We start from the raw sequence: 12,930 nt of genomic DNA, 5'->3' as shown, positions 1-12,930 counted from the left end.
TGCGCCCAGTGGGGTCGCCCCTCCCGGGGCTTGACCATGGGCTCGCCCCTTCTCTCAGCCACACTGAGCACCGGCTGTGTGCAGGCCTGGAGCTGGGCGCTGGGAGGCTGGAGAGGCAGAGGCCAGCGGTCTCTAAAGGGCGTGCCACACTTCACATGGCCCTGCTGGCCGCTCAAAGCCCTGCCCCTGGCTCTAGTCAGCAAGATTCCCAGTCGGCTTCAGCCCTGTGGCCTGTCCTGCAAATGATTCACCGTAAAAAAAAAAAAAAAAATTATATATATATATATACACACGCATATACACATTTCAAATTTTTATGCTATTTTTTTTCTATTTTGCAAGTTAGATAAACAGTGGAATTGGTCACAGAGTAATGTTTAAGATAGCATTTCACAATAGTGCAAACAGGTTTAAATGGTGCTGTTTATATGTTTATCCTGCCTGGGGTTCACCGAAAATCCTGGATCTCTCTGTTGGTATCTTTAATTCAGTTTGAGACAATTTCCACCTTGCTCTCTGGCCTCTGACCTTCCGAGACCCCACCTGCACTTGTGCGGCTGCAGCCTTCAGGCTGCTAGTCACCTAGCATTCTCGCGTGGACGCATGACACAGCGGAGCTCACGTGGCTGTGCTCTTTGCAACCCCGCGGACGGCAGCCCGCCAGGCTGCTTTGTCCACGGGATTCTCCAGGCAAGAGTACTGGAGTGCGTTGCCATGCCCTCCTCCAGGGCAAGTGTGTAATTACCAGAATCCGTTTCATGTTGATACTATTAACGTAAAATATAAACTTCACACTGATCCCTAAAGTAAACCAACAGAGGTTACCTTCCTACTTTGTTTAGCATTTTTGTTTAACATAATCATCATCACTGTTGGGTCTTTATATATGAATTTAAGTCACTTTTTCTGCCAGTTCTAGCCATGACACATAATGGATCTCATATGCTGCCGCTGCTGCTGAGTCGCTTCAGTCGTGTCCAACTCTGTGTGACCCCACAGACGGCAGCCCCCCAGGCTCCCCCGTCCCTGGGACTCTCCAGGCAAGAACACTGGAGTGGGTTGCCATTTCCTTCTCCAATGCATGAAAGTGAAAAGTGAAAGGGAAGTCGCTCAGTCGTGTCCGACTCTTAGCGACCCCATGGACCGCAGCCTACCAGGCTCCTCTGTCCATGGGATTTTCCAGGCAAGAGTACTGGAGTGGGGTGCCATTGCCTTCTCTGATGCTTGTGCTATTAAAACAAAATTGTAAAACTTGATAAAATACATGAAGCGTCTGTTTCCAGACACTGGCCAGCAGATGGCCCAAGGCAGCACTTCCTGCAAGAAGAGACCGTCAGACGTGACCCGCACATGCAGCCTCTGCCTGCGGTAGGGAGGCAGAGGAGCCCCGAGAGAAGAAACAGTCGAGGGGGCTGGAGATCAAAGCCAGGGGCTGCCGGGGCAGCTGGACCCCACAGGACGCGAGGCGGAAGGAGGCTCCTGCGGCGAGAAGGCGCGATGCATGCCTGGCAGAAGCAAGTGACAGAGATGAGGGAGTTCCTGTGCCGACCCAGGAGCCAGGGAGCGTCCACTGAGCCTCTCCTATTAGGAAGAGCAGGCCTTAGGGGCAAGGCTGTAAGGGCTCTGCAAGACGTACCCTAGAGCCCGACCTAGATCTCAGTCGGATAAGGATGAGCCACAAGGAAATTCACTGGCTGCCGGCTGCCAGAGAGAAACCCAATCTCCCTTTAAAGGAGGCTATCTCAGCCACGCTCTGAACAATACAGCCCCCCACCCCCACTGCCCAGCATAGCAGCAGAAGTCACTAGACGTGGAAAAATGAAAACGTGGGTGGCCCAGGAGAAAGAGCAGGCTCAGCCATGGCACGGGTGTTGGAGTCAGCAGATGATGGGCTTAAAACCGTGATTATAAAGACAAGAAAGAAAGGGTTTTCATAGACAAATTAGTGTATAGGCGGGGAATTTCAACAAAGCAATGGCAACTATAACAAAGAACGGGGGAAAATTCTAGAAGTGACGAGTATGACCTCTGATGTGGACCCGTCACTGGGCGGGCCCGGACACTGGCCAGCAGACGATGGAAACCGCACAGGAGGGAAGGCCTGAAGGCTGCAGCCGCACAAGTGCAGGTGGGGTCTCGGAAGGTCAGAGGCCCGAGAGCAAGGTGGAAACTGAATTAAAGATGCCAACAGAGAGATCCAGGATTTTCGGTGAACCCCAGGCAGGATAAACATATAAAGGAAACCGCACCTGTATTTATTGTAGTCAAATCGCTGGGCTGCACACTCAGAGGCGACAGGAAAACCCTGAAGGGAAGCAGACGCGTCGCACACACAGATGAGGTCCAGGTTCTCACCGGGAGCCGTGCGGCCCGCTGTAAGTGGTAAGAAAGAAAAAGCCTGGTTGATCTAGAACTCTCTGTCCACCAAAAATAGTCTTCAGTCAATGAAGGCAAAGTCAAGACATTTTAGATTAATTAAAACCGAGGGACTCCATCCCCAGAAGAGCCAACGCGGAGCACGTGTGCTCGGGAGGTTGCCCTGCCTGAAGGGGGGTGGTCCCTGACGGAGACTCCGCTCGGGAAGCAGCGGCAAACGCTGGAGTGGCGGGCCTGCGGCTGAGCGGGCGCAGCTCTTCCCCCTTCAGTTCCTGAAAAGTCACCGGACTGTGTGCTGTGCTCAGCCGCTCCGTCCTGTCTGACTCCCTGCCCCGTGCGCTCTAGCCCGCCAGGCTCCTCTGCCCATGGGGATTCTCCAGGGAAGAAGAGTGGGGTGGGTTGCCGTGCCCTCCTCCAGGGGATCCTCCCGACCCAGGGACCAACCCCGCATCTCTTACCTCTGCTGCATCGGCAGGCAGGCTCTTTACTGCTAGCACCACCTGGGAAGCCCTTAAAAGGCACATGCTGCTTTAAAACAAACATACATCGTGCTGTGAGATTACAGAGAGCTGTGGAAGGAAAGGGTGTGACGGCGGCTACGCAGAGGGTGGGCCTGAGAGACACACATCCGTGTGGTGGCCTCCTGTCATCCGTGCAGTGACGTGACGCCAGTTGCCCAGACTGCGATCCGCGAAGGGTGTACCCTGTGATCACTAGGCAAGTGCTACAAACAGAGGAAAACAGAGGCTCATAATGGAAAACCCAATGGAGAGAGAAAGTTGGATACTAAAAAATATTCAATTAATCCAAACGGGGGTGGAAAGAAACAGGACACATGCGACAAAAGGAAAACAGCAAAGTGGAAGACTGCGCCTGACCACGTCAAAAAAGGGGTTAAGAGCAACAGAGCAGCACTCCAGGGAAAATGCAGAGGTTGTCCCACTGGATCCAAAAAGCAAGACCCAACTGGAAGCCGTTTTCAAGAGAGACCCTCCAAATACAAAAAGACATGGAGGAATAGTTTAAGGGGGCAGGAGATGGACTCTGCCGGCCTCGGGTGTAAGCGCACTGGTGGGTTGTAGGAAGTGTGATGAGAGAAAAGGTTCAATCAGCAAGAAAATGTAGAATCCTAAGTGCGCATATGCTTAACGGCAGAGCTTCAAAAGTCAGAGAATTAGACACAGTCACAATTACAGCTGTAGATTTCAACATTCTCCTCCAGTGGCAGACAGAACAAAAGGACACTCAGCAGGTCACCCAGCTGTCCTTGACAGACTCTCCCCAAGGACGCCGTCCTGGTCTTCAGGTCTCCAGGATGCCAAGGCCCACTCAGGCAGGCTCTCCCCCACCTCCCGGGGGATGGAGCCAGCTTGCCATTCATCATCCCTAGAGTGGACTTGACCGGGCCCTGCAGACCCTGATCCTTGCAGGCCGAGGAGCAGCCTCCTTTTCCCCTGGACTCCTGATGGACAGGGTGGCCGAGTAGCTGGCGGCTCCTGCATTCAGGTCCCTGGCTTCAGGGTGTCCCAGCCATGGGGAGGTGGGTCTCCCCAGGAACCAGTGCTTTTCTCCTGGAGTGAGTCTGGTGCCCCCAGGCCAAGCTGCAGGAATGCACGTCTGGTGAGTGCACGAGCTGCTGAGAGGAGAGCGCTCCCGGCACCTGATGTTGCAGAGTCTGAACTGCAGGCTCTCGGTTCTCAGCGCAGAGCACAGGCCGCTGAACAAGTCGTGCTCTGCGGCACTGGGGACAGGCCCCCTTGCTCCCGCAGGGCCGGACCTCGCCTGGGGTGGGGCCTCCTTCCATTCACATTGCCGCACAAGACACCCTACAAAGTAGTCATTCAGACATCAGTTTGTGATTCTGTCTCATGGCTCTGCGGGTTGGCTGGACTCAGAGGTTAGTTCTGGTTCGGGGACGTTCACTAACGAACTAGCTAACTCTGGACGCCCCCAGCCCCCTCCCCCACCAGGCGGCTCCTGGGGCTCTCCCCTTCGGCAGCACCTTCCTCCCGGTGGAGCCTCCTGCGAGCCGAGGCGCTTGTCTGTCTCCAGGGTGGAGGTTCAGCTGCTGGCAGAGATGCTGAGCTCGGTGGCCTGCATCCAGGGCAGGAGCATCATGGAGAACCTCAAGGGGCGGAAGCAGCTGCGCCTGGCGGCCGCCAAGGCCTTCATCGAGAGCGCCAGGTGCGCCTCGGCTCTCGAGGGCCAGTCGCCGTGGGTGGAGACGCGGGGTACCACGGCGAATGGCGCTCCGCGGGGACTGTCCCCAGGGTCCGCCCCTCCCCGAGGGCCCTGCGGCCGGGGTCATCTCCTGCCCCGTGCGGCGACCCCCAGTCCACCCCCAGGGTCCCGGGCAGAATGAACGGCTGAACTGGGAGGGGCCCAAGAAACCGGGAGCGGAGGGTGGTGCGTGGTCGCAGCACGGCTGCCGGGAGGAGCCCGTCCAGGCCCTGCGGAGCTGACCTGGGCCCCCACCCCCAGCGCCAGTCGAGGCCAGGCCTTTCCCCGCAGGTTTGCAGGCATCGCGGGGAGCAGCGCCCTGGTGATGCTGGCCGCCCGGCACTGCTGGAACGCCTGGCTCCCGCTGCTGTCCTCCGCCGGCAGCCGGAAGAAGTGCAAGAGCGCCACCCAGAGGCTCCTCAGCATCATCCACAGGACGGAGGCCAGGAAGCAGGTGCCGGGGCGCCCGCGTCCTGCCTGCGCCCGGGGGAGGGCGGGCGCCGCGGGGCCGCGAGGGCGAGGCGCACGGGGGCCGCCTGGGGGCGCGGGCAGTGACAGCGCCGAGGCCCCGGCGGGGCAGGCGGGCGGCTCCGCGGCCTCCCGCCCGCTCTCCGAAAGCTCCCGTATGCGCGAGGAGAGGGGGCCGGCTGGGGGCACAGACCGCCCCGGGCGCAGGGAGGCCCCCGAGGGAGGGAGGGCGTCCGGGGCCCTGCGCGCAGCCTCCCCGCTGCCCCGTGGTCCGGGGGAGGGCGGTCGCGGCCCAGGGAACGGCTTCAGCCGCCGGCCCCGAGCGCCGCGCCAGCTGAGACCTCTCACAGCTCTGTTGCGCTGAGGGTGCCCCCTACTTTCTGGGAGACGTGATGAAGCCTTTTGGATTTTGTCCAGTGCCTTCCCTGCATCAGCTGAGGTGACCGCGGGGCTTCCTCCTTTACTCCTTGTATCAGTACGATGCCTCCTTTATGCGGGACTACCCTGTGTTCCTGGGACGGAGCTCGCTTGCTCATGGTGACTGATGTTTCACCGTATTGTTGGATTCAGTTTGCGACTCGGCAGCGTATTTTGTTGAGAATTTCTGCCTCTGTATTCATAAAGGATATTCATCTATCATTTTCTTTTCTTGTGATGTCTTTATCTGGACCTCTGTCAAAGTAATGCTGGTCTCATAGAACGAGTTAAGAGCTATTCCCTCCTCTTCAGTTTTCTGAAGAATTGAGAAGGGTCAGTGTGGTTCTTTTTCAAAACGTTTGGTAGAATTCACCCATGAAGCCGTCTTGTCGAAGAATTTTCTTTATTGGGAGGTTTCTGATTACTGATTCAGACTTTACTGTTAGAAGTTTGTTGAAATGTTTTTGTTTCTTCCTGAGTCAGCTTAGGCGATTTGAGTGTTTGGAGGGATTTCTCTGTTTCTTTCATGCTGTCTAGTTTGTGGGAATAGAGTTGCTAATCGACTGCTGCTCTGTTGATGCGGCAGTTCTTTCTCTCACTGTACGGCTGATACTGTTGCTTCCACCCCCGCTTCTGGTTTCAGTTCCTTGGGTCTTCTTTCTTTCTCTGTCGGTCTAGCGAAAGGTCTGTCCGTTTTGTTGATCTTGCGTTGCTTTTTCCCATTATTTTCTGTGCTCTATATTTAATAACCACCCACCTTTGGATTTAGCTCCCCCCCCCCAATTCCTTAAGGTGTACAGTTAGACTGTTGGTTTGAGGTCTGTCTTCTTTCTCAATGCTGGCATTTGCAGCAATGATCTTCCCCTGAGCCCTGCTTTTCTCGCGTCCCGTTAAGGTTTCCTAATGTGCTCTTGATCCCCTTGACTCAAAGCTGTACAGCTGCCTCGGGCGCTTTGTGTCACTAAAAGCCGTCGCTTTGTTGAGGGGCTGGTCTGTCTAGTCTGTGCGCCTGTGTGTGCGCCTGTGTGTACATTGGTTCTGAGTCAGTGAACCTTGACCTGGAACAAAGTGTGATTCCACTTCTTGGGACTTAGTATTTCAGAAGTTTAGCTGTGATTTCCATAATTCGATATGGAGCCCAATGAAAAGCAAACTGATGAAATAATAAATTGCAGCTTTGACGTCTGTGTCGTTGATCTGTTTTTACTTCAGGAGAAAGGGGGGACGCTGCTTCTGCACCAGTGGCCCACGGCTGACTTCCAAAGCGGAGGGATGACGGAAGGGAATTTCCTCCCAGGTTTGTAGGCTGGGAAGTGCGCGTGCTTTTAGATGCTTTTGCAGTCTCTGTAGAGCTGGCAAAGTCATGGCTGTAAGCACAGGTAGTGCCAGTTCAGCGCTGAACACAGGGTGGGCACGGAGCGGGCCCTTTGCAAACAACCAGGAACCCCCGCTGTGCTCACAAGGAAACCAAGCCCTGAGGGCTGCTCTCTGGCTTATTCTGGCAGATACCTCACACGTCTATAGCCATAGAAACGTGGAGATACATTTCTGTGGGAAAAAGTGATCTTAAGACAGTAAATCCTCTATGATTTATTTCTAAGATAAGATGACTATCTGGTAAAGAACGGAGTGGCCCATCCTTGTTAGTGTGGGGCCGAGGTGTACACCGGGAAGGCTGAACACGTGGATTCGAGCAGCAGCCGCTCCCTCAGGCACTGCAGAGTCTGTGAGAGAGAAACTCTGATTTAAAATAGTGAACAAGAACGTGCCTGTATATAATTATTAAGCTGAGCTCTAGACCCAGCAGTTCACACTGTTTGCTGGTGCGGCCGGGGGAGACGCAGACGGCAGCCCAACGCGCAGGACCTGCAAGGAGCCGGGCTGTGGGGACCTGTACCCCTGGCGCACCCGGCACCCCGGCTACACTTTACTCCATGTGCTGAAATATACATCAGATGGCTACAGCCTTAGCAGCTGTAAAAATTCAAATTATAGGGAAAGCGAGAAACTAGAATTGAGCAAAGCAGTGTTTTGAGGAAAGGTTACTTCCTAAAGTTTAGAGTGGTCAAAAAGGCACACTTTCAGATACATGAGAATTTAAATGACGAGAGAATAATGAGAAATGCAGGAAGTTAAAGAGTGAACACTGGAAAGGTATTTGCATCCAGCTTGCAGCTAAATGGTACATTTCTGTCTGTGATGCCCGGGTAGTTGCACTGGTCCGGTTAGGAGATGCTGAGCTGCAGTAACAAATAGCCTGACTGTGAGGAGCCCTATTGGCTCAAGCGTGTGGCTCCACGTTGCGCTGGCTGAGCTGTGAGGAGAACCCACAGGGTTCCTGCGTGTCAGATGTTGACCAGTTTATCTGACCATGAGCCTAAATCCAGCTGCTCCTGTGAATTCCGTGCCGGCACTGACGGGAGGGGCAGAGGGGAAGGGGAGCACAGGGGCCTGGGGGGTGGGAGTTGCTGCTGTCCTCTTAGCCGGCAGCTGGATGGCATGCCGGCAGGATCCTGGGCGTGTTCACCCCTTCGCTATAGTGATTCAAACACAGGAAAGAGAGCTACATGGTCACTGATGTAAAACAGGACAGCCGGAGCTTCTGGGACCAGCTGTGGGGCCTCTGCTTTGATGGACAGTAGGGCTAAGGCCACTTTATGGCTTTATTGACTACACCAAAGCCTTTGACTGTCTGGATCACAACAAACTGTGGATGATTCTTAAAAAAGATGGGAATACCAGACCACCTGACCTGCCTCCTGAGAAATCTGTGTGCAGGTCAAGAAGCATTAATTAGAACTGGACATGGAGTAACAGACTGGTACAAAATTGGGAAAGGAGTACATCAAGGCTGTATATTGTCACCCTGCTTATTTAACTTGTATGCAGAGTATATCATGAGAAATGCTGGGCTGGATGAAGCACAAGCTGGAATCAAGATTGCCAGGAGAAATATCAATAACCTCAGATATACAGATGACACCACCCTTATGACAGAAAGTGAAGAAGAACTAAAGAGCCTCTTGATGAAAGTGAAAGAGGAGAGTGAAAAAGTTGGCTGAAAACTCAGTATTCAGAAAACTAAGATCATGGCATCTGGTCCTATCAGTTCATGGCAAATAGATGGGGAAACAATGGAAACAGTGGCAGACTTAATTTTGGGGGGGCTCCAAAATCACTGCAGATGGAGACTGCAGCCATGAAATTAAAAGACGCTTGCTCTTTGGAAGAAAAGCTATGACCAGCCTAGCTGCTGCTGCTGCTGCTGCTGAGTCGCTTCAGTCGTGTCCGACTCTGTGCTACCCCATAGATGGCAGCCCACCAGGCTCCCCCGTCCCTGGGATTCTCCAGGCAAGAACTGGAGTGGGTTGCCATTTCCTTCTCCAATGCGTGAAAGTGAAAAGTGAAAGTAAAGTCTCTCAGTCGTGCCCGACTCTTCGCGACCCCATGAACTGCAGCCCACCAGGCTCCTCTGTCCATGGGATTTTCCAGGCAAGAGTACTGGAGTGAGGTGCCATTGCCTTCTCCGTGACCAACCTAGACAGCATATTAAAAAGCAGAGACATTACTTTGCCGACAAAGGTCCGTCTAGTCAAAGCTATGGTTTTTCCAGTGGTCATGTATGGATGTGAGAGTTGGACTGTAAACAAAGCTGAGTGCAGAAGAATTGATGTTTTTGAACTGTGGTGTTACAGAAGACTCTTGAGAGTCCCTTGGACAAGGAGATCCAACCAGTGCATCCTAAAGGAGATCAGTCCTGGGTGTTCATTGGAAGGACTGATGTTGAAGCTGAAACTCCAATACTTTGGCCACCTGATGCGAAGTGCTGACTCATTGGAAAAGACCCTGATGCTGGGAAAGATTGAAGGCAGGAGAAGGGGATGACAGATGGCTGGATGGCATCACTGACTCAATGGACATGGATTTGCTGGACTCTGGGAGTTGGTGATGGACAGGGAGGCCTGGCGAGCTGCACTCCATGGGGTCGCAAACAGTTGGACACGACTGAGTGACGGAACGCCTGAACTGACTGGCTGGCTGGCTGGCTGGAGCTGAGGCCCAGGCAGTGCCGTGCTGTTGGAGTGAGCGGTGCACGAGATCTGGGTTCCGGCCTCCACCCTGGGCCTGCAGGGCTGGGGAAGCCTGGAGAGGCAGGGTGCAGTGGGGCAGCTGGTGGAGGTGAGGCTTTGGGCGGGGGGACAGCAGGGCAGGGTGCGCCGTGAGGACCCCTGAGTCATCACCCCCAAGAGGACTGAGGCATTTGCCCCGAGGCTGGCCCTGCAGGGCAGCCCTGCACGTCTGAGGCTCGAAGACCTCAAGCGTGTCAGACTGCAAGCACGTGGTGGCCGGAAGCACATGTGGTCCTGCTGGCCGCCCGGCTCTGAGGCAGGGGGCCTTGGCGGCCGGGTCCCCAGTGCTTTCTGGGGCTCCCGGTCCTGCGGACGCCTGGGTGGGGTCTCCTCAAGCTGCTCGCGCCCCACTCCCAGGACCGTCACCCGGCACCCTGGTGTTCCCAGGGCCCCCTGAGCCCCCTCTCCCACCGCAGGGACCGAGGATGACCTAACGGTGCGGGCCGCGCTCTACGGGCTGCTCTTCCACAGCCACGCTGACCAGGACGACTGGGAGGGCGGCCTCAAGGTGCTGGACGAGGCCGTGCAGGTGCTGCCGCGGACGGCGCACCGCCTGTGAGTGCCAGCCCCAGGGAGCCCCCACAGCCCACCAGGGAGCCCCCACAGCCCACCAGGGTGCCCTCCACAGCCCTCCCCAGGGTGCCTCCTCCCCAGCCCCCAGGGTGCCTCCCCCGACAGCCCTCACTCTCCCCTTTCCTCTGGTGGTTTTATTTCTGTCCTAAGAACTTAGCACAAGAAGAGAAAGGATTTAATACCCAACACACACAAATGATAAATTAACAAGACACAGTGCAACACACTCTTTCCAAGAGACTCAGCCTTTGTTGTGTTTTCTCTCTGTAAGCGGGAACGTGGACAAACTCGCCCATTCCGGTGCATTCTGTATGTTTGCGGCTTTTACCGCTCAGTTCAGGCATTAATTTCTCCCTGACGTTTCTTCAGCCTGATCTTCAAACACATGGTCATCGTGAAGGCCAAGCTCGGCCAGAGCTTCCTGATGGAAATCCAGAAGTTCAGGGACCAGAGCGAGGAGTACCTGGCCCACATGTGGCAGCGGCTGGCCCTCAACTCCAAGAGCGTGCACGGCGAGCTGACCTGCTACCACAATGCCATCCAGGCCCTGCAGGTCAGCGGGGTGCGGCTGGGGGCCCGCGCTTGGGCTGGGGAGGCGCCTGGTACCTCGGGAGGAGAGTGGGGCAGGGGCAGAGCCAGGCCTGAGACGCCGTCCTCCTGCCCGAGGGATGTGGTCCTAGCGAGGCTGCGGGTGGCGGGGGGGAGGTGGGGGGGGGTGGCCAGTGGTCAGGGAGGACACAGGGCTCTGCAGAGTTTGGGGGTCCTTGGGGACAGCCCACACCCCCAGAAGCTAAGACACAGGTTCCTCTCGATGCACTTGGAGATCTGGGGAAGGGCAGGTATCCCGATTTGAGCGCTCTCAGGTTGGGGTGTCCCCCAGGAAGGGGTCTAAGCACAGGTTCCTGTGGTCAAGCAGAGGCCTGGCTCCCCGACAAGTGCCCATAGGCGCCCCTGCACCTCCTGAAGCCAGGCCAGGGCTCCTGAGGCCAGGTGGGGGGCCGCTGGCCAAGCTTTTCATAAATTTGCAGGGCTGTGCAGCCCCCATCTCAGTCCTTTCCAGAATACTTCGGCACCCCCAACCCCCCGGGTCGGTTGGCACCCTGTCCCTCCCCACCTCCCCGCCAGCCCCAGGGAGCCAGGGTCACAAGGATGGGAGCAGGCTGGCAGGTACTCTGGATCCGGCCGCCCTCCCTGGGCCTTGTCTGGGGAGGCACACATCAGGGCTTCACTCCCAGCGGCCGGACAGACTGCCGTCCTGTGGATGGACGTGTGTCCCCGGGCCTGTGCGTTGCTTCCACTTACTCACTCTGTGACATGCGTGTGCAGGAGTTTGTACAGACGCGTGTACAGTTATTCTCTTGGGCGCATACCTGGGAGTGCACTGCCAGGCCACGTGATGACTCTCTAACTACTTGAATCCTGGTATGACTTGCATTTCCCTAGCAACTAACAGCAAGCGTCCTTTCCTGCCCTTACTGGCCATCTGCATGTCTTTGGAGAAATGTCAGATGCTTTGCACATTTTTAAATTTGGTCATCTGTCCACTTATTATTCAGTTCAGTTCAGTCGCTCAGTCGTGTCCGACTGCAACCCCATGAACCATAGCACACCAGGCCTCCTTGTCCATCACCAACTCCTGGAGTTTACTCAAACTCATGTCCGTTGAGTTGGTGATGCCATCCAACCATCTCATCCTCTGCCGTCCCCTTCTACTCCTGCCTTCAATCTTTCCCAGCGTCAGGGGCTTTTCAAATGAGTCAGCTCTTCGCATGACAAAGATATTGGAGTTTCAGCTTTACCATCAGTCCTTCCAATGAACACCTAGGAGTGATTTCCTATAGATGGACTGGCTGGATCTCCTTACAGTCCAAGGGACTCTCAAGAGTCTTCTCCAACACCACAGTTCAAAAGCATCAATTGTTTGGTGCTCAGCTTTCTTTACAGTCCAACTCTCACATCCATACATGACTACTGGAAAAACCATAGCCTTGACTAGACTGACGTTTGTTGACAAAGTAATGTCTCTGCTTTTTAATATGCTGTTTAGGTTGGTCATAACTTTCCTTCCAAGGAGTAAGCGTCTTTTAATTTCATGGCTGCAATCACCATTTGCAGTGATTTTGGAGCCCCCCCAAAATAAAGTCAGGCACTGTTTCCACTGTTTCCCCATCTATTTGCCATGAAGTGATGGGACCAGATGCCATGATCTTAGTCTTCTGAATGTTGAGCATTAAGCCAACTTTCTCACTCTCCTCTTTCACTTTCATCAAGAGGCTCTTTAGTTCTTCTTCACTTTCTGCCATAAGGGTGGTGTCATCTGCATATCTGAGGTTCTTGATATTTCTCCTGGCAATCTTGATTCCAGCTTGTGCTTCATCCAGCCCAGCGTTTACTTATTGTTGGGTTGTAGATATTCTTTGTATGTTTTGGATACAAGCCCCTCATCAGATACATGATTTGTAAGTATTTTTTGTCATTCCGTAGGTTGTCTTTTCAGCTACTTTCTCATTTTCTTGATGATGTCATTTGTAGCACAGAAGTTTATAATCTTGATGAAGTCCAATTAATGTATTTTTTTCTGCTGCTGGAGCTTCTGCTTTTAGCTTTGTATCCGATAAACCAAACTGTCATCCTCGGCCTGAAGCTTTCTGCCTTTCCTGCAAGGCTGCCATGTTTGCAGCTCTCATGGCTAAGCCCTGGCTCCATCTGGAGTCAGTCTTGCGTCTGGTGGGACGTGAGGTCCTGC

At 54.6% G+C, this 12,930-nt stretch overlaps 1 protein-coding gene across 1 annotated transcript in view; it reads left to right on the top strand.

Moving 5' to 3' along the window:
- CFAP46 (cilia and flagella associated protein 46) overlaps positions 1 to 12,930 on the top strand; it is a 94,253-nt gene that overhangs the window by 37,398 nt on the left and 43,925 nt on the right. The window contains exons 23-27 of the mRNA XM_040255147.1: positions 4,429 to 4,560; positions 4,888 to 5,050; positions 6,694 to 6,778; positions 10,028 to 10,166; positions 10,554 to 10,737. Of these exons, the coding sequence (XP_040111081.1) occupies positions 4,429 to 4,560; positions 4,888 to 5,050; positions 6,694 to 6,778; positions 10,028 to 10,166; positions 10,554 to 10,737 (703 nt within the window). The remainder of the gene's footprint in view (positions 1 to 4,428; positions 4,561 to 4,887; positions 5,051 to 6,693; positions 6,779 to 10,027; positions 10,167 to 10,553; positions 10,738 to 12,930) is intronic.

The sequence above is a fragment of the Oryx dammah genome, unplaced genomic scaffold (assembly GCF_014754425.2).
Source record: "Oryx dammah isolate SB20612 unplaced genomic scaffold, SCBI_Odam_1.1 HiC_scaffold_14, whole genome shotgun sequence".
In the NCBI taxonomy this organism is placed as follows: domain Eukaryota; kingdom Metazoa; phylum Chordata; class Mammalia; order Artiodactyla; family Bovidae; genus Oryx; species Oryx dammah.
The sequence above is the reverse complement of the archived record's forward strand: the minus strand, read 5'-3'. Positions and strand labels throughout refer to the sequence as shown.